This window comes from Melanotaenia boesemani, chromosome 10 (assembly GCF_017639745.1).
Source record: "Melanotaenia boesemani isolate fMelBoe1 chromosome 10, fMelBoe1.pri, whole genome shotgun sequence".
Lineage (NCBI taxonomy): Eukaryota > Metazoa > Chordata > Actinopteri > Atheriniformes > Melanotaeniidae > Melanotaenia > Melanotaenia boesemani.
The window spans coordinates 33,415,310-33,435,345 of NC_055691.1; the positions used below are offsets into that span (position 1 = coordinate 33,415,310).

Genomic DNA, 20,036 nt, shown 5'->3' on the forward strand with positions numbered 1-20,036 from the left:
AGTCCTTATAAGCTCCAGTTCACCTACCAGTCTCCGTCAGACCTCGTTCAAGCTACCTGAACTTCTCCTCTTCCCCGTCCCGGTCCCGACTGACCCAGCTAATTACTTGGACTCAGCACCATATTTGGAACTAGTAATATTCTGGATTAGATAACCTTGTTCACAAAAAACCTGTCCCTTCAGTTCTGTCTCTGTGAGGTCCTTCATAACAATGAGCACTTAAAAAATTCAAATCTGATCTTGTCAAACCACAAATGACACAATTTCTTACGTTGTCTTGGTGGAAGTTAACTTGTATGTGTGTGCAGTGGCAAACTTTGTTCACAAATAATGTTTTTTTAGAAATGCTCCTGAACCAGGGCAGCTTGTTTCAAATGATCTCTAAGAGCATGAATCATGTAATCTTCTAATGTTACTTCTTTTTTCATTTTCTGCAGTTTTTTGGGGGGTTTGCACTTCATCCTTTGATCTTTTTTTTACTGTAAAATATCTGGTTTTAATGGTTTTCATTTCAGTTAATTAGTTTGCATATCGTTATTTCCTTTCTTCTTCTTCTTTGGTAATCACTACCCCTTTTGCCTTTTATAGTTTTTGTAGTTTTGTTTTTGATGATGATAAAACTTTACTGTCATGATGAAAAGAAAAAAAATTCTTTAACACAGATCCACCACATCAAAATACAGCAACAAATAAAAATTCTTACAAAGCAGTTATTCCTTCATCTTCCTGCCCTCATTAGTTTAATCTGTTATCCATAGTTCTCAGCGTCTGCATACAGTCAACGACTCTTTTAGTTCTTTAACTTGTACCTTCTTGTCTCTGTTCCTTTTCCTTCCTGAAATAAATCTCAACACAACAAAACAAAGAATCTCTTGGTTTATAAAAAGCAACTACAGGAGAAATAAAGGAAGATTGGAAAGGCTTGTTAAAGTAGATATGTAGTCTGTAAAGTTTATTTTAGTATGTGCGATTTTTTTTACTGTACTGAATGAAAATGCTAATAATTAAGGTGTAATGAATCCTTAAAGACTCACTTTGCACTGAGCATAAAATACAACAGTAGAATATAAAAATAAATGTGCTGATGACTGGGTTTTACTTTAGTTTAGTTTAGTTTTTATTTGTGCTTCATTTTGTTTTCTATGCATTTGTCCTTAGTTATGGACTGAACTAGTTTTGTTTGCTTGACTCAGGTTTTATTTATTTTTATTCATTTGGTAATGATTCATTTTCTATCTGTTCCTGACTTAAAAATCTAAGTAAACATGGATGTCTTTTAATCAACATTTCTCAATTTCAGCTCTTTCTATTGTTTTCAGTTCATTAAAGGTTTTAGGTTTTGTAAATCAGTGGAATTTTGTTTACATTATGGAGAGCGTCCCAACTTTTCTTGATGAAACTATAGCACCTTTGGTGGGCTGATGGAGGTTTTTCATGCTGGTAATTTGGTGTCTGAGCAGGTAAAGTAGCAGGTTTAAAAACATCAATTCCAGTTCCCTTGCTTTTTGATTTAGCCTCATATAAAATGCTTTCCTTACCATTTACGCCATTAAAAACTGTGTGATGCTGCAGCTGAACAACAGGTCCTCAGACCTTCTTTGCTTCTTCTATGGTTTTAGATACCAAACCAAATCAATGAAAAACTACAGTTCATAAAAGTTTGGTCTAACACTGAGCAGAAACTTTACAACAGCAGCATCAAATGGAGGACTGTTGGGTGTTAGATTGCATTACATGGTCTGGCTTTTTAATGGCTGACTGTGTCTCCTAGATGTGGAATGATGCAGGGGAAACTGATTCAGATCTCATTCACTGCACTGACTGGGGTCGAAAGGAATGGGAACATATCGACCCCTGGATGGCTCAGTATCGATGAGTGGATGGATTTCAGGAAGTGACCTTGACTAACCCAGACAAGCACCTGACCAGAGCTCAGCTCATTTTCCCACAGAGGACATCTCTGGCACCAGCTGCCTCTCTGAAGCCACACTGAGGGTTATATGCTTGTGAAAGGGTAAAGATGGTTCAGTGGAGTTCATCCCACATTATCTGGAGTCATTATAGAATTATATTATGTAATATCATGAATTTATTATAAGGTGTGTAAGATGTATGGATGATGTAAAATTTAAGATATGTTTTCTATTAATTAGAAACTGATTGAATTTTGGGCCTAATCTTCTGGTAAATCAGCACACTGGAGTTTGAGTTTCTCTGTCACAACTGCATTGGCAGGGGGATGAAACACTACCAAGAAAATTACTTCTGTTCTTATGTTTTCCAGCTCATATTTCTTTCGTTTAAGTTTTAAATCCCGTTAAGATCACAAGCAAACTTCCTGAATCAATTTGAAAAGTGAGTTTTAAAAAATAAAGAAAAGAAAAGGAAGCTGATTATTTTCTTTAAGACATATTCTATTATATATATTCTATTTACACCACAGCAGTTTTAAAAGATAACTGTACTGTCAACAGTCATCCCACGTCGCCCTCGTGTGGTCATTAGTGGGAGTGCATCGGTTTAGAACATCGCATTAATAAGCTGTCAATCATCAACGTAATCCCGCCTTCTACTGATTTGATTGGTGGGCTGCAGAGTCCTGGAGCTTCAGCGAGCCAATCACGTGGCTCTGCCTCCTGTTAACAGGGCTTCTGAACTGAATGCCCTCTCTTCTGACGTCTGTATAATTCTGTTATTTATAGATGCTACAGGAGAGGGAGGGGGAAGGATCTACAGACAGAGAAGAATGAAAAGTTTTAGGGGTGATGATGGTTAAATGTCTTGCCCTAATGATGTCTCAAATACAGAGAGGCAGGGTAGAGGATGCGTTGATCCCATCTTTTCCAACTTCATTTGTCTTATTGATGCTTTTACCAAAGAAGAAAGATGGGAATGAAAGAGGAAGATGCTTCTAAAAGCAATCATTTGTGGCAAATGTTACATTTAAGACCAATTATGGTCATAAATACATTTTCTTTCTTTCTTTTTTTTTTAATATGTTTTAGTTTTTTTAGTTTCTATCAGCTTTGTGGATCCTTAAATGATTTGTTCTGCCAAACAAACAGTTCAAGCTCAGGTCAATGCTGATTTAATTGGATATTATATCAAACTCAGAATAGCAAAAAATTAAGCATTTCTTAATAAAAATGCAGTCAATTGATTTGTTTCAGCACCATTTCTGTCATTGAAGCTAATGATGTAGCACAAAAACTGTGAGAGCTGTCAAGACAGAGGTTTTAGCATTTTGGTTTATGATGGGATGAAGTGTTTGTCGCGCTTTAATAAAAATCTACAGTAGTGGTTATCTTGCTTCATCATATTATGTCCTTTAGGAGTTACAGTTCACTTCTATCCTGTCAAGAAAACATGGATTAATGGTTAAATTCATCAAAAGCATTGCCCAGACTCAGAGAAATAAAGGTAAACTTTTCTATACCTCAAGCTTTTTCTTTATACTTTAAATGAGCTGTTAAGAGATCCCGATCCCCACATTAGGAATGATACACGTGCAAAACACAGAATAAGACATACATGACTATGCTGTGCTGTAGGGCTTGAAAAGTCTTGAACCTAATGGAATTTTCTGTATTTTTGTCTAAACGTTACAAAGCACAACATGGCCGGATTTTCAAGGTTAATAGATAATTAAATAATACAAATTTAACAATGATTGAATGTTTTATACTATTGAGTGGTAAAATTCTCTGCTTTGAGTATTTTCATGACCTTCTCGTGCAGCATCAACTGCAGATTAACATTCTCAGTAACTCAGGATCGCTACCGTGCATCAGTTTAAACATATTTAAGATAATTACTTTGCACAGAAAAACTTCAGCTTTAGGAAGTTGGTAGGTTTCCTCACTTGAATTGTTTAGTTTATGTCTTTTTATAACATTTTTTTAGATTAATGGCTCTCCAACAGTTTCCAGTCTGACGGGCATCAGTTCCGTAAAGAGACACCTTTAGAGATCTCTGGTTTGTCCCATCATAGACTTCTACAAATCTGTCATGCTCAGACTTCAAACAATTTCTATTCTTTTATTAAACCAGCACTTTTATTCACATCTGCGTGTTATTCTATTAACTGAAAACAGACTTTTAAGTTAACTTGTGATCCTGAGGCCGAGAGTATACTTGATTTTTAACGTTGCTTTGGCAAATGGCTCCATCATCAGGATAATTGTTCAAATGTTTGTTGTGTTTGTGAAGGAGTCCACTAGGGGGCACTGTTACCTTAGATCCAGTCACATTGGTACCTCCACTGCCCCTCCTGGTTGTACTTGCTTTTGGTTAGGTGTGCACGTGTATCATGGTTACTTTGCCTATTTTGTTTTGTTTGAAGCATGGTTTAGTTTGTGCACTTTCAATTATGTGCCTGAAAGCAGCAATATGAGAGTAACCGGTGGGGGCAGAGTACGGGCCAATTTGACCAGATGTAATGTCAAAGGATTGGCAGCTTTAAAAATAATTACATTTTCAAAGACAAAACATAGCATGGTCGGTTTGGAGGCCTTACTTCAAAACCGCTGCTGTAGGTTTATTCTGCTGAGCTTTCAAAACTAACCTAATGCTAACCACCTCTGATACTTACATCCAACACATTTGGCAACTCTATTCTGAGTGGAATCCTCCAGCAGGGTCATTTAAAAACAAATAAAAGGATTTTAAAATAAACCCTAAAAAGAAAAAAGCAGGCAACCAGTGCAGCGTGGCTGAAACAGGATAAATGTGCTCTGTCTTTCGTGTTCCAGCATTTTGCACCAGCTGCAGATGGGACAGAGATTTCTGAGAAACACAAAGTATAAGGCATTGCAGTAATCCAGCCATGTTGTGATGAAAGCGTGAATTACTGTTTCAAAATCCTGCTTTGAAAGAATGTGGTTGGCCTTTGCCAGTTGCCTCAGCTGGAAAAAGCTAGATTTGACCACTGCACTGATTTGCCTGTCTAGGTTAAAATCACTGTCCATTTTTACACCCAAATTTGATTTACAATACTGTGCCAGAAGACCCAAGTCGACAGGAGAGGACCCACTGGCACCTGGACTAAACAGGAGTTGGTTGTCTACATGAATGCGTGGTTAAATAGCAAATATATCCATAGTGTTAGGCTAAGAACATACTTTCTTTTTAACCTCAGGTTCGCATAGGCAACTGGCTCTGTTATGAGCATAACTGTTTACATATTTGCTTGTGCACAACACTGAGTACCAGAGGAGTCCTCGAGGGGGCACTTCAGAGAACTCAGGCTGAACTGAGTTGCTGAATTTATGTGGTTAAACAAATAAAATTAAAATGCAACTTAAACAGGCTTTTAAATGAGACATTTCTCTGATCAGCTGCATGCACAGTTTCCTCACAAAATAGATGAAAACATTAAAACGTTCTATATCTCACATTGTATGAATCACAGAAGTTTCATGTTTTTACTATAAAACTTAATCATGTGGTACGTTTATGCTTTTACAATAAACTATCGCATTATATTGTGATGCTTTTTACATTTTTAAGTTAACTATCAAGTTATAATGTGATACTTTTTTGTTTTTATAATCCATTATTCCAATATATGATACATTTCACATCATATCATGATACGTTTCATATTTTTATAATAAACTAAAAAGTATATTGTGATATTTATTATGTTTTTATAATAAACTATTTAGTGCTGGGCAACGATTAAAATTTTTAATCGCGATTAATCGCATGACATGCTGCGATTGATGGCGATTAATCGCATCGTTACGCGCAAAATGTCTCTTTCCTTTAAAAAAAGCTACAGCTATAAAAAGAAAATGCAGTAAGTTTTGGTTTACAAACACGACATCAGGGGTCTCCAACCTGCAACTCTGGAGCTGCAAGTGTCTCTCTGGACCTTCCACAATGCCTCTAAATACGTGGCTAAAATATTTTTTCTCTTGTCATTAGGTTGGAAACCATGGACTTTTTTCCCACAACTATCTACATTCCTTAGCAGAAAGTCTGTCTATCCTCTTTTTTTAAATAAAGGTTTTATGTTTTTCTTTATTTTAAAACCTTAAAAATGGAAATAAAAATGTGGTTCTTCAAAAATAACAAACATCCTACGGTGGCTCTTCATTAAAAATATATATTAACTTGCCTTTTTTAAAAGTCTCGTAACATTTGCATCTCTAAAGTCAAGTTTTATTTAGCTGGCTGAGGGAAAAATGGCTCTTTGGATTGGAAAGGCTGCAGACCCCTGCACTAAACACATAAACAGGTTTAGCAGCAATTTTCAAATAAAATATTTCTTCATATATATTTATAAAATCAAATATTTATGACAAAGAAGGATGAAATGTTCAGGATTTACTAACTAAAAGGTAAAAAGTCAGCAGGATGAATTTAAAGCTGTGAAGCTGCTTCCTTCTAAACACAGAAGGAACAATATGTGATGAATATCAGCATCAGGTGAACAGACAGAAAGCAGGATGAGAATCTCACAGCTTCTAGATGGTGAGGAGAGAGAAATATTCCCAATATGCACAATAACTTCCATCCATGCACCTTCAGTGTTTCATTATTCAGGTTTCTGGCCTATAATTTCTCTAAACTTTAATTTGCAGCCTCCGCTACCTGGAGGGGGTTAATAGCTCGTTTCCGGGTGTAGCGTCAGGTCTGTAGATGTAACTATAAAGATGTGTGGTATCCACAGAAAGTCCAGAATCTCAGCTACCAGCTCAGTAAAACCATTTCTATCACCAACAAACACAGTTAAGACAATTAAAAAAATTACGATGTTCTGTCCATCTGCATGTATTTTGACAAAGAGAAACGTCGTTTTTTTTTTCTTCTTCCTGTTCCAGACAGAAAACATCTAAAAAATTAACGCGTGATTAAAAACAATTAACGGCGTTAATTAAGCGTTGCGTTAACATGATTAACCAGCACGAAAACTATTACATTATATCATGACACGTGTCACGTTTTTACAAAAAACTATCATATTATAATTTGATGTTTCTTGTTTTTATAATAAACTAGAATGTTTTATTGTGATAATTTCCATTTTTATAATAAACTATCACATTATAATATAACATTTCACATTTTCACAATAAACTACCATAGCAAAATGTTTAATGTTTTTTAATAAACCATCATATGATATTGTGATGCATTTTTAAAATAAAGTATTCCATTATATCGTGATACATTTCATGTTTTTGTACATTATATTGTGATAATTTTTACAATAAACTATCATGTTTTATGTGATACATTTCATGTTCTTACAATAAAATAGCACGTTATTATGTGATACGTTTTTACAATAAACTATCATTGTATGTCATGATATGATTTAATAATGAACAATCAAACAGATTAAATAAGTTTAGGCTTCCACCCACTTTGTGTTTGCTTTCTTTTTTGGGTTTCTTTTTATTTCTATTTTGGTTTTTATATATTCTCATTATGTTCAAATAAACTTTTAAATCAATCAATCAATCAATCAATCAATCAATCAATCAATCAATCAATTTTTGTAAAGTAATAAATTCAATTTTTCCACCTTGGGTGGCAGTTCTATGCTTCCGTACATTTGGCTTCTTCACCTACCTGTTACCCGTTACTTGGAGTTTAGTTGATTTCACGTGTTATGCATATGCATAATTTAAAGCAGTTAGCTATGACAACTCACAGATGTGTAACCTTTAAAAGAAATTGTAAAAATTTCAATAAAAGATCTTCACATATGCTTTATTTCAGGATCTGTGTAAAGATCCAATCATATTTTAAGATTATTTCTGTATGAACATGCAAAATTTCAGCCACTGCTGTCTATCATAATTTGGCAACGACAGGAGTAATAATTTCCTTATTTAAATATAAAGTGTTTTGTAGATATTAATTGAAAGGCATTTTAGTTGCCAACTACATATCCCATTGCATCGGTGGTCAAACGCGTTTTACGCACAGGAGAGATGGTGGGTCGGGTCTGTGTTTACTTCCGGACTCCGATTTAGACTTCGCTCAGAAAGCAGCAGCTCCAGTGGAGGTTCAAGCTGGCAGCTAGTACGGCAGCTATACGAGGATTCATGACAGAGGTTACCGGGTTGACCAGCTGCATCTCAACACGCAAGCTTCACTCGGCGCCGCGGCACCCTGGACACTGCGACTCCAGGTGGATTCACACACCGCTGCCCTGCTCTCCTCCGCCCGCCTTCGTATTCAAAGTCACTCAGAGCTGAACTCCCGCTACCAGCTAACAGACTGACCAGACTGCCACTGTATGATCCTAGCTAGCTGGGGATCAAAACAAGGACAATCGCTCAAAGTTTAAGCGACGTTTGTGTTTGACCAGCCAGAGGATCCACCACACGGAAGAGACACGGGCTCCGGGAAGAGAGCGACAGTACTCGGGAGCCAGGCGGCCAGGCTAGCGAGGGTGGTGGCCGGATAAACTAGGGGTTGCCTCCAGCTCCTGGTGGATTTATCCACTGCCAGCTAACGTTAGCCAAGCTAGCTCCAAACAGCACCATGGATTGGTTAATGGGGTGAGTGCAAACAGCTAACTTGCCAAGCTAACTGCGTAGTCTGTCTGATGCTGACTGCAAACTCTCTTCTTGGTAGCTGACAGCACAGGAGTCGGCATTAGACAGGTGAACTGTCGTGTTGAATACTGTAAAGTTTTCATTGTAACACACACACAAGTCTGGGTAAGCAGGTAGCTTATTGCTTAGCTTAGCATCGCTTTACAGGCTAGCTTGGTAGCAAAGCTGATAACCGTGTTATTCCGCAACGGTTAACCAGCCTCATGACAACGCTCACCAGGGCCGGTCGGAATTTTTCGGCTTCTCCCCGACTCGCACATAACTCGGCGATGGTAATAATCAGTGATGGCCGTTAATTATATCGCTTATTTGGAGGCTACTTGGATGGACAGAGAGCTCATAATAGGAATGATTAAGACGCTAATGTGTTAGCGTTAGCAGCTTGTCATTCCTGTTAATGCGGCTATGAGCGTTTTTTTGGTTAATTTCCATTGCAAGGTGCCTTTGACGCTTACCTGATGTGCAACCCACGGGGCACGACAGGAGTTATACTTTCTGGAGTGTATAAATCCAGTGTTGCAGGATAAACAAACATGATAACGATGAATAAATGAACTGATACAACATGATGTTATTCACCAAAGTGAGGTGGGCTGTGGTTTATCCTCTGTAGTAAGCTCTGAATTTTGTTAACTATATATCCTAATATAGCAAGTGACACCTGATAGAAGTTGATGCTGACATGTTTTATTTTTAGCTCAGGGTATCCAAGTCATGAGTTTGAGTTGGAGCTCGTGATCAGTGCTGGATACATCTGCCCGAGTGTGACACCTGCAGCCAAAGTTTAAAGCCATGGTTAGTATATTCTGGATGAACTTTTGACATAAGACCAAGGGCAGAGTATTTGCTATGCATTTGCTATGCAAAGTTTAAGCCTCTATTTTGCCTTTCTGTAGGCATGCCTTGAAGTGGTGGGGGTTCTGTGAGTGTACAGTTCAAGGTGTGTTTTTCAAGCCTCTGTGTGCTGACTTTAATTTCACCCTCAGACTTCTTGATTATGAAACAAAGTGTCATCACATTCATAAATGGTTGGGACTTGCCCAGTGAAGTGTGTCATGGCGCGGTTATTCTTTTAGGTGAGTGGTTATCAGGTTGGCAGTCTGTAGCCATTTAAAAGCAGATCAGGGTTGAGAAAGGGTGGAGGCCTGTTGACAGGGGTGTTCCTACATGTTCTGACAGTTTGGCTGAGAGATAACAATGCCGTCTGTCAGTACTTTTTCAGCAGAACGCCACCAAGTTTGTTCATGAATCAGCGTATCTTAGTTAAGAGATTATGAGTAATAAACAGCTTTTCCACTCAGATATCATCCAGTCATAGTAAGTGATTACCATACATTTTATATCTTTTACAACTATTTGGCCAACTACAAGGATTGTGCATTTATGGTAAAAATGTTTACCGTACTTGAATAAGTTTCATCTTTACAACTGCTCTTTATCTCTTTATGAGACTGGTTTCCCTGGTTTATTTGACTGGTTGTGTGTCATTATAGCCCAAGTCACATATTTTTTTCCAGTCTCTTGTTATCTGGGCCATTAACAAGAAGAAAAGAAGTCCTTTCTAGAATTGTTGATGGTGAATTGGTTTGATTATTGATTTAGTTGAGAGCAACACAGACTCACAGACGCCTTTTTATCAGGATTATAATCGCTGTTGCAGTTTAATTAAAATTAATTAGCACACTATCAAAAATAAAGGTATTGAATCCTTTATTGTGGATTGATGCCCTTTAAATAAGTCAGTGTCCTTTCCCAAATAAAAGGACTCATGCTTATTTGATAAGTGATGCAGGGTGCCCCCTGTGTGGTCAATTAAACTGTTGTTCCTCATCCCTACTGATTTCTGAGATACCTTCAATGTTAAAGAAGTGCTTTGCATGTGGTGTGTGTATGAGCTGCTTGCACTAGAAATGAGCCATAATGCATCCAGAGTGCGTCACTAAACAAGTGGAGACCATGAATGAGTTAACCAAGCATGTAATCACTCTGAATACAGACCCATGGTGAAGGACACTTTGACCAAAGGAGGTAGGAAGTGAGCTCGAGGATGACAGAAGGAGTGATCTGAGAGTAGCTGGTTTGGCGATAAATGTGCAGATTAAGAGAAAGAGGATGAGGAGTGAAGGAGAAGAGACAGATGAGGGAAATGCTCTGTCATCTAGAAGGATAAAGGAAATGGGCTCAGGGGCAGTAAAACTATTATTTTCTTTTTGACTGATGGATAGTGAAAGATGGAAGAAGATATTAATGCTTTTGACTGACTGATCGATTAGGGAGAGCAATGGATGGAATTAGCAGGTCTGGGAAGGAGTGGTGTAGTCTGTAGGAAAGATGAAGCTCCAGGGAGAATCAAATAGCAACTTGCTTCTTGTGGATAGACTGTGGGAGGCAGAGCTAGAGATTAGGACAAATTTAAAAAGTTGCAATTTTTCCCATCATTTCAGCTTGAAGTTACAAATAACGCCTCTTCTTTCTGCACGTCTCCGTTCTAGTGCATCACCTGTGTATTTGCATTAATGTGCTTGTGAAGTTGATGTAATCTGTGTGCTGTAGCTAAAAAGCTAAATGACCTCATCTGTCCAGATTCAGAGCGAGACGCGACGTTAAATCACCAGGGAGAGATGTGCAACACCTAAATGTGTCTTTTCCTGCTGGGTAAAATGGGCAGGCTTTGACAGATGTTTAATCCCCTTGCTTTTGAGTGATGGGCCGGTAATGCTGAATGAAGAGCGAGAGACTGGAAGCTACAGCAGCTAAGTAGAGCACTGCTTTAGGCTGTCTGATCTGAACAGGAGTCAGATTTAATGTACACTTAGCTCACACTGGCTCCACCTGCGACTTAATGGTGTATAAGGCAGGATATTATTTGTTTTGCACTATGGAAATAAAGCAAGTAATGATATTAAAGATTCCAGTAATGAAGACCTGGCTTGATGTATCCTTTACATGGTGGACTCAGGTCATGCATATTTTGAGTGAACTTTCTAAATTCTGTTACAGTTTTGTCCTTTTTGAGAACCTTTTTTTGGCAAGGTTATTGTAAGATGACTGAAATGCTTATTTGACTGATTATTCTTCAAAAAGGTTTTTTAAAAGTACATTTCTGTGTTAGAAATGTAAATAAAAAACAGCACAATTTCAGTTGCATGAGATTTTATTTCACTAAATTATGCTCTTCCTTGTGGAAAATGTGTCCTTGGCTTAAAGGCTGCAAACATGTCTCCTCAAAAACTGTTGAGAATATCAAAATTTAGACTCGAGACTCTCTTCCACGTGATGACAGTTAAGGGGATTTCACATGAACCCATTATGGGCTGCACTTCCGCTACAGTGGGGAAATGCCTGTCTGTTTCTGATGTTATGTCTCACCACTGAGGGTCAAACCCCAAAATCCCCAAGCAACTTTTGGCAACTCTTTGTAGAGATTTACAGACGACAGTGGTGACATTTTCCATGTTATTTCATTGGGCACTTAAGGCACACAACTTCCAGATCAGTCATCAAATGATTTACAAACAAACACAAATTACCTTCCAATAAGAAAAACTGTTTCACCTTCGTTGTTGGTATTATTTGAGTTCATGGCTGCATACAGTAAAATTCACATTTGCAATTATCAAGTAAAAAGATCAAACTTTTAAAAGAACCGGCCCTGTGTACCACCAGTGATGCATTTGGCTTACAATACAATACAACTACAATACAAAATAAAAACACAAATATAGATTTGTATATGCATATACAAGTAGTGTATGCCTTTATAGATACCAAAAATCAAATGCAAAAGTCTTTTAGAGATCTAATACTACCTTGCTTGCTTATCAGCCTCTTCCTGCATGTAGCTGTGAATACAAGCTGTGGTAACACTGTGGGAAGGTGTCGTTAATTTCATTCTGAGTCAGTATTACATGAGTATTATCTTTTTTTTTTATGCCTTTCCCTCCATGTATATGTTCATCTTTATGTTGCTGATGGGGATTTTGCACCTTGCTATTCTTTTCCTCATGTAATTCCATAATATGCATATACGCACATTATTGCACTGCAATCTTACCAAGGTGGCAGTTTTCCGCTGCTGGCACCTTTTTAGATGCGGTGCTGATTAAAATAATAATAATAATAAAAAAGCTGTCACAGATGATCAGACATTATCTCAAAGCAGTCACCTGCTCAAGATTCTTAAGCAGCGCTGTCAGCTTGTTGCTTGGTTTGGAGTAGTCTGACTTTGCTGTTTATTTTTAGCTTCAAACTCGTCTGCAACATTTCTCTGGTACACTGTTTAGTTTATAGGTCGATCTGAGTGCTGTCTGCCAGTCTCAGGTCTTGGGATCCTCGTGGGAAAAGGCTATTCACCATCTTGGTGCTCATACAGGAAAGAGAGCCTCTTTTGGCTGGCTGCATAAGAGCTCAGACGAAAACTGCTTTATTAAGAATCGATTTATTGTGCCTGGCACTGAAGTTGTTTTTACAGCTACAAGGATTTTAAGACCAATCTGCAATAAATATAAAGCAGCTTGTCTTACAACTTCAGCTTTTATGGTGTGTGTAAGTCAGACAATGATGTTCCCAACACCTAACACTGAGCTAAGTGACACCACGGTTCACATCAGGTGTTTTACAAAGCTAATATCCTTTAACTGACAGTGTTAGGTGCATAACTTATTCATAAAGTGTTCTAAGTTTCCAGTCATTCGGTTCTTTCTGCGAAGGGCCTGTCTGTCCTGGAATCCACCTGGGTGTGGAGGCCTGAACTCTTTTGAGTATCTGAAGAGGTTTTCCATTAAAGCAATTAATCCATTGATTTGGCAACAAGTTGAAAGGTTAGTAGTGATCATTAAATGGACTGTTTTCTCACTATGGTAGCAGGTACCTCAGGATTTGTAGATGTGCATCATCTGTCTGTGTAATGTTGCAGATGTTACTAAAACTAAGTTTTTAACCTAGTTATATTTGTATTTGTTGAAATGCAAGAAGCAAGGTTGAATTTTTTTCACACTTTTATTTGCCTGCAAGTGTAGAAAATACTAGAAACACATCTTTAGTGTTAAGACCTTCTTAGACACTGAATTAAAAACAGTTTCAAACTGTTACGATCGCAAATAATTTCTACTGAATCGCGTTACATGGTACATTTATCTTCACTGTGCATCAGTTTCTAACTGAAGCCAAAATCAACACAACACTGTTATAGTGAAGCTTGGTACTTGGTTCAACATCAGGCCTCAGGCTATTTTACCATCATGTTTCTCTGTGCTACTGAGGTTCGTTTACTCTCAAAAAGGGACATTTTAGGTAATGCCAACCTTTCAACACAATGTCTTTCACTCTGAGACATGGTTTGCCCCCCCGTCTGTTTTTCTCTCCTCCTTATTCTCACCCTCTCTCAGGACACTGATGTGCAGAGACGTTTGCGTGCATTGCTGCAGCCTGAGCTGAACTGCTGAACCGTAGAGAGCAAAAGAGCTTTGAACAGGCCCAGGGCAGCCTCAGCTCACTATGAAAAATGTTCAACAAAAGGTAGCACGTAGGAGGAAAACCTATATGCTGAGCAATACTTTACAAGCTCTGTCACGCTGGTTTTTGTGTGCTTGCGTCATGAATCTGCGGAGAGCAACAGAGGAAGGAAAATGGTGAAAAAAAAAGCAGAGCTGGAGGGTAAAGCCTAAACAAACGAGTCCTCATTTCCCCTCTCTGGCATCAGCCTCCTTGTTTGACTTTTGGCCGTGTTTGCTGCTTATCAGGGCTGCTTCATAAATTAGGGACAGTGGTAGCAGATTCCTCCTTTCTCAGTAGTGTATTAAAGTGAGAAGCCACACACCATAAAAAGCTCAGCTGTCATAGTTCAGAGGTGTCGATGACTTCAGGCTTCTCTGGAAGGTGACACCCAGAGCGAGTAGTTGACCTGGTTAAAAACCACAACTAGCAGCACCAGCAAAGCTGCATTTTTCTTCTAGTTCCATCAACTATGAACATAGTTTAACATCAGTCCACCATCATGTTGCAGTGTGGTCGAAGAACAGCTCTTATCTGAAGAATAGACTGATTTATTCTTGAGTGAGCTCTTTTCAGGCTTGAAGACGCAATGCTGCATCATACTGTGTTTGAAAGACTTCAGCATGCATCATTGAGGTTGATGTAAGATCCTTTTTAGATGTCTTTGGGGGAGGTAAATGGCTTGGATACAGCAACACACACATACAAAGACACACCCTTCAGTACTGTCTGGTCCGTCTCGTACAATGCCACTCATTCCTCCTGCTGAGGCAGGGAAAGAAGGCTCAGGAGCGAACGTGATACCAGGATGACTCTGCAGTTTGCCTTTCCCTGAATATGCATAAGTGGATAAGTGTAGAATCCAAATACATGCGCAGCTGCATTAAGCATTTTCCATTGCACTTGAGATGGAAATCTTTTGGTAGGTGGGGTGTTTTTATCTTTTTGCTGATATTTTGAGTGAGGATGAGGTTTCAGAAAGGCTCAGGACAGTATGTACTGTGTGAATATGATGCAACCCAGTATGGCGATGGATCAAGATGCTGCAAATGAAACCAAATAGAATACCTGGAGCTGGCTGTGCTTGTGAAGCCTCTCCGCCCACTCAGATGGGTCCTGACCTGTTCAAAAGCTCAAACAAGCTGCTTTTTCACAATGTCAGCTACACTGAATTTGACATTTACCAAGTAACCTCTGATATGCAGGGTGTGGTAACCACTTAGGTTACACTTTATTTGTATATGAAGTAGCCATATTTCAGAGATACATTAGACCATATTGATTCTCTTGTTAATGCTTATATTGTGAAGATCTACTCAGTTGGTGGACACTGTTCTGATGGGCTCCTGGCATGGCCCTGTGTTTTTTTTTTTTTTTTGTGTGTGTGTGCCTCCATTTCATTTGGCAGGAAAGTGGCACCATGCTGTGACTGTTTACTCTTTCGTAAAGCTCCGGACAGTCTTGCCCAGTGCACACAGCTGGCACTGCCAACAATCTGAGACAAAAGAAAAGGCCAATAGAGAGCAAGGACAACCATGACAAGACGTCTTCTCTCAAAACATGTTGTTTGATTTCAAGCCAACTTCACTTTACTGGCTACTTAGCTTCCACAGGCCTCGGAGCAGCCAGTCAGAGCTGTAGATGGGAACTGCCCTCAGCTAAATGTGTCCTTAGAGCAGCTAAAAGGAGTTGGCCCACCCCCCTGCAGCAGGATTTAGTGTTGTTTCTGCACACCCACACATCGTACTCTACGGAGCACTTTTTCACATAAATTGTATATCTGCATGTGTATTTAGTTTTTCTATTAGCATAGCTTTAAGTTAGCAAAGTTTTTGCTGTAATGTGATTACAGTTAGTCAACACCCCCATAGTTGACCCCGCAGATTCACCATGTCATGTCTAACAATACTGATTCTTTAGTTTTGAGTAAGAGGTGTTTGACAACTGCTTTATGTCAAATTACTTTAGTCACTTAAAGCTAGGGCTGGCTATCACTATTAATTTCCTTTATCATTTTCAGTATATTGAATTATATTCAAAAGATTGTTTTCTAGATTTACCAGTCTATTATCAGATTTAATTTGGAGTTTGCATGTGTGTGGTGACTCTGTTGTTCCCCGGTGGTGGAGCGAGCTACCAAACTCCATCCGATCCGCAGAGACCTTATTCACTTTTAAAAGCAAGCTAAAGACTCAGTTGTTTAAGGAGCATTTTCACACTTAGCTTAACTCTTCTACTCAACAGAACGAGTTAGAAAGATTTGTCCAGCTCTTTGGCTCAACCAAGTACTGAATAAGCTGTGTGCACTTATGCCCAAGTTGATATTGATTGATGAAATCGTAATGTTTGTATTTAAACCAAATGACTTACAAAAACTACAAAAAAAAACAAACAATAAACAAACAAAAAACAGTTATGCACTGCCTCTAGCACTACATGACAACACCTGGATCCAACTGGACTCACAGCAATCTGACTACAACTTAATGTTCTTTTTTCTCAAATGTAAGTCGATTTGGATAAAAGCGTCTGCTAAATGACTGTAAAAGAGAATAGAATAGAATGGACATCACTTCCTGTTATTTTCAAAACATTGGGTGTTTGTTAAACATGGCAGAGCCCACGGTCTTAGCGTTAGCCGCTAATGTGAGAGGCAATAACCTGCTAAATGGTTTACAGGCAAATGTAATCCAATGGTTAATGAAAAAATATGAAATTGGCACCATCTCAGAGAGAAGCTGAAGTTTCTGATAGTCTTTCAGCCTTACATTTAGAATTTCTACCATCGTGTGTCTAGAAACAACGTTAATACGAATTTTAAAATATCTGAATTTAGCATTAACTTGGCGAGAGAAGCTGATTTTGGGCGGAGGCGACACAGGAAACCTTCAGCTGTGTTTATTTATGCCAAGACCTCTCTGAGCCTTAGCAAGTCACGTGAGAGTAGGGTCACTGTCGTCACCGAAAAAGAAAATGTATGTATGTATATTTATATTTTTTATACTTTTTATGCTTTCTTTACTTCTACATTTTGTAATTAAGGCAGTCTTTTCCTAGAATATGCAACATGACACAGGAAATGACAGATTTTACATTAAAAACATGCTCACATCACACATATTGAAATTTTTTTTTTTTTTTTTTAGAAATTGTTACCAAACTAAAACAAAACATGAATAAAGTTAAAGAAGGGAACCAACACAACTTTCTTGATGACTAATGAAGAGTTAAAAGTAAAATGTACAAAAGAAATGGGAAAGGAAGCAACGGTGAAAATTTAATCCCCCTGGAGACAAAACAAAGGGGACAGTGGAAGAGAGTGCAGCATGAGAAACAGTAGAGGAAGAAGAAAAATGATATTAGAACAGACAACAGATATTGAGATAAATGGGAAGTGGCTACGTGGGTCAGGCAGCTAGATTAGAAACAGCAGAGGTCTGCAATGGAGGACAGAAAGGGAGATTTAACAGCAGGGGCCCTGGCTCTTGGTGGCATGGAAAAAAAAATGCAGTTTGGAGGTGTGTGCAGGTTAGAGAAGCAAAGATTAAGAAGTGAAAATGCATCAGATTTCTTCTCTGGATCATTTAGTTTTTTGTTTTTGCCAAACCTTAAAACTAAGATTTTGGTCTTGCTTGTGCAAAACGAGTCATCGTTCAACCAGTGACACTTGATTTGTCTTGGAGGACGACACCTTCAGCTCTCACCCAGACGTGGTTGGCACCCTTGGGCGAGAGATGAGCTGCTAAATCTGTGCAGAGCTGGTGGGCTACTAGCGTTAGCTAGCTAGGTTTGTCCTTGGTGGCTGAGACTCGGCTGGTCTGAACTATAATTGGATTAGAGATCTTTATGTTACATGAGGCAAACCAAGCTCTCTGCACATATACACACACGCATGTATGTCTAGTTTATTTTGACAGTGGGGACTCTCCTTTGACACAGCCTTTTCTAGCCTCTTACCCATTCATTAATTACAATTGATAGCCTAACCTTAGCCTAATTTTGTACATGTGTGCTGTGCACACATTCCCAGGCGATCCCCATAACTTGATGTCCTGTCAGACTTTTGTCCCCATCATGTAGAAACAAACAAGTACACACTCTTTTAAAGCACACATGCCTCAGGGAGACACGTTCGTCTTTGTACTCTGTTTTCTATCCACTACCTCAGATTTTCTCTTAACTTTCTTCAGCATCCTCTAGTTTTCTTATCCTCCCCTCTAATCAGTGACACACTCCTTCCTTTTGGCCGTTATGTAAGTGTAGGTGTGTAAATGGACTTTTTTGTGTGTATGGTTCAAGTGTTCATGCTGAACATGATAGATGAGACTATGAAGTTGTTCTATTTGGAGAAGGAAGTGAGAAAGCTGCTCTTGACCTTTTTTAATAGTGAACGTCCTCTTCGGCAGCTTTGGGCAGGAAGTAGAATTACGATGTAATGGGTGGTGTGCATCCTCATGGCCTGCTTTACCCTACTGGTGTGCAGAGGCTGAACCTCTTAAGAATTTCCTTTCCTTCTAATGCAGAGATCATAAGTTAATTTGATCACGTTTAGATATTCTTAAAATAATCTGTCTCTACCCCTCATTCATCTCAGTTTGCAGCTCCTTTTGAATCATAGAAGTGTACAGCGATACATGGATAGAGGGTAAATCCCAAGGTCAACATTATGAGTAAACATTACAACATTTTCAGACAAAGGTCTTGACCAGCTGTGTAAGTAGGATGCAAATTAAAATGAATGCCTCAATGATAAAGAAAAACTTTGCACAGATATTTTAGGTGTCTGGTCTAAAACACACAAAACATTCGGTGCAAATTTGTGGTTGGAAAGGAGGTGGGACAAAGATGGGAACTGACTAAAGTTCAGGATAATATAAGAAGAGATAGAAGAGAGAGGGTCTCCCTTAACTCAGCTCTGCCTTTTATCTTTGTGTGCATGTGTTTTTATATGTGTTAACACTAATGTGACACATGTGCATGGAGTTGTGGTAAGAAATGAAACAACAGCAAGGCCGTCAGGGGGACGGTGATGGAACAGGCTTAATGGCTGACAGGCCAGCACCAGCAGCCATATGTTTCATATGTGTTTGCTGACAGCCCTGCCACATGGATGTGATCTGCACAGATGGCCTGTACATCTCCTCAACTTGTGAGATAGGACAGACAGCATGTGGGCAGAGATAGAGGTGGAGAAGTAAAGCGTTGCCGGTTGTGGGTGATCTGTGTAATTAAGGCTGGGCGATATGGCCTAGAACTGATATCCCAAGTTTTATTTTTATTTTTTTTGCCTTATCCATGATATATATCTCATTGTTTTGAAATATCCTCTAAAACACTGTCTTTGTTTGAAAGACACCAGCAGGATTTAAGTAAACTCCACTAAATTTAACATAATTTTTCTTTTTCAACAAACTTTTTATTTTGAACCAGGGACCTGCTCTCATGAACTTCATAAATCCAGTGTTTCACCAACCATTATATTAGGGGGGAGCCCCAACCCCCCTAACATCAGCCCTCTGCCCCCCCCTAGAAGATCAAGTTTATTTTATTTTGGATAATTATTCAATATCTTAATATAATTTTTCATTAAATTCAAATATGCAGATATTATCTTATTATTATTTATTATTTATTTTCCACTAGATCAGAATCTAGGGTTCCATTTTTTTCCAGAACAGGTTTATATTTCTTTCCTTTAATTATAAATACTAAAAAACCTTTTTATTATTATTATTGTTGTTGAAAAAGAGCAGCTGGAGGAGTTACCTGCTCCGGTGTACTTAGAACTTCATGTCCATCAGGAAACGCACAGCTGGACAATCCGTCTCCTCGTCATTGGCCTCATTTCTGAGGCAAATTACAGCTTAAAATTAACGTCTCACATTTACTTCTATCTTTTAGCACTTGTAAACTAGTTAAATGGCTACTTGCATAGTCTTCGTCTCAGTGCTTTTTCCTGTCTCTCCT

General features: G+C 38.5%; 1 protein-coding gene across 1 annotated transcript in view; it reads left to right on the plus strand.

Annotated features, from left to right (window-relative positions):
• The first annotated feature begins 7,996 nt into the window (after positions 1-7,996).
• mob2a (MOB kinase activator 2a) overlaps positions 7,997-20,036 on the plus strand; it is a 58,849-nt gene continuing 46,809 nt past the window's right edge. Inside the window, exon 1 of the mRNA XM_041996834.1 lies at positions 7,997-8,519. Coding sequence (XP_041852768.1) covers positions 8,503-8,519 — 17 coding nt within the window. The 5' untranslated portion in view covers positions 7,997-8,502. The remainder of the gene's footprint in view (positions 8,520-20,036) is intronic.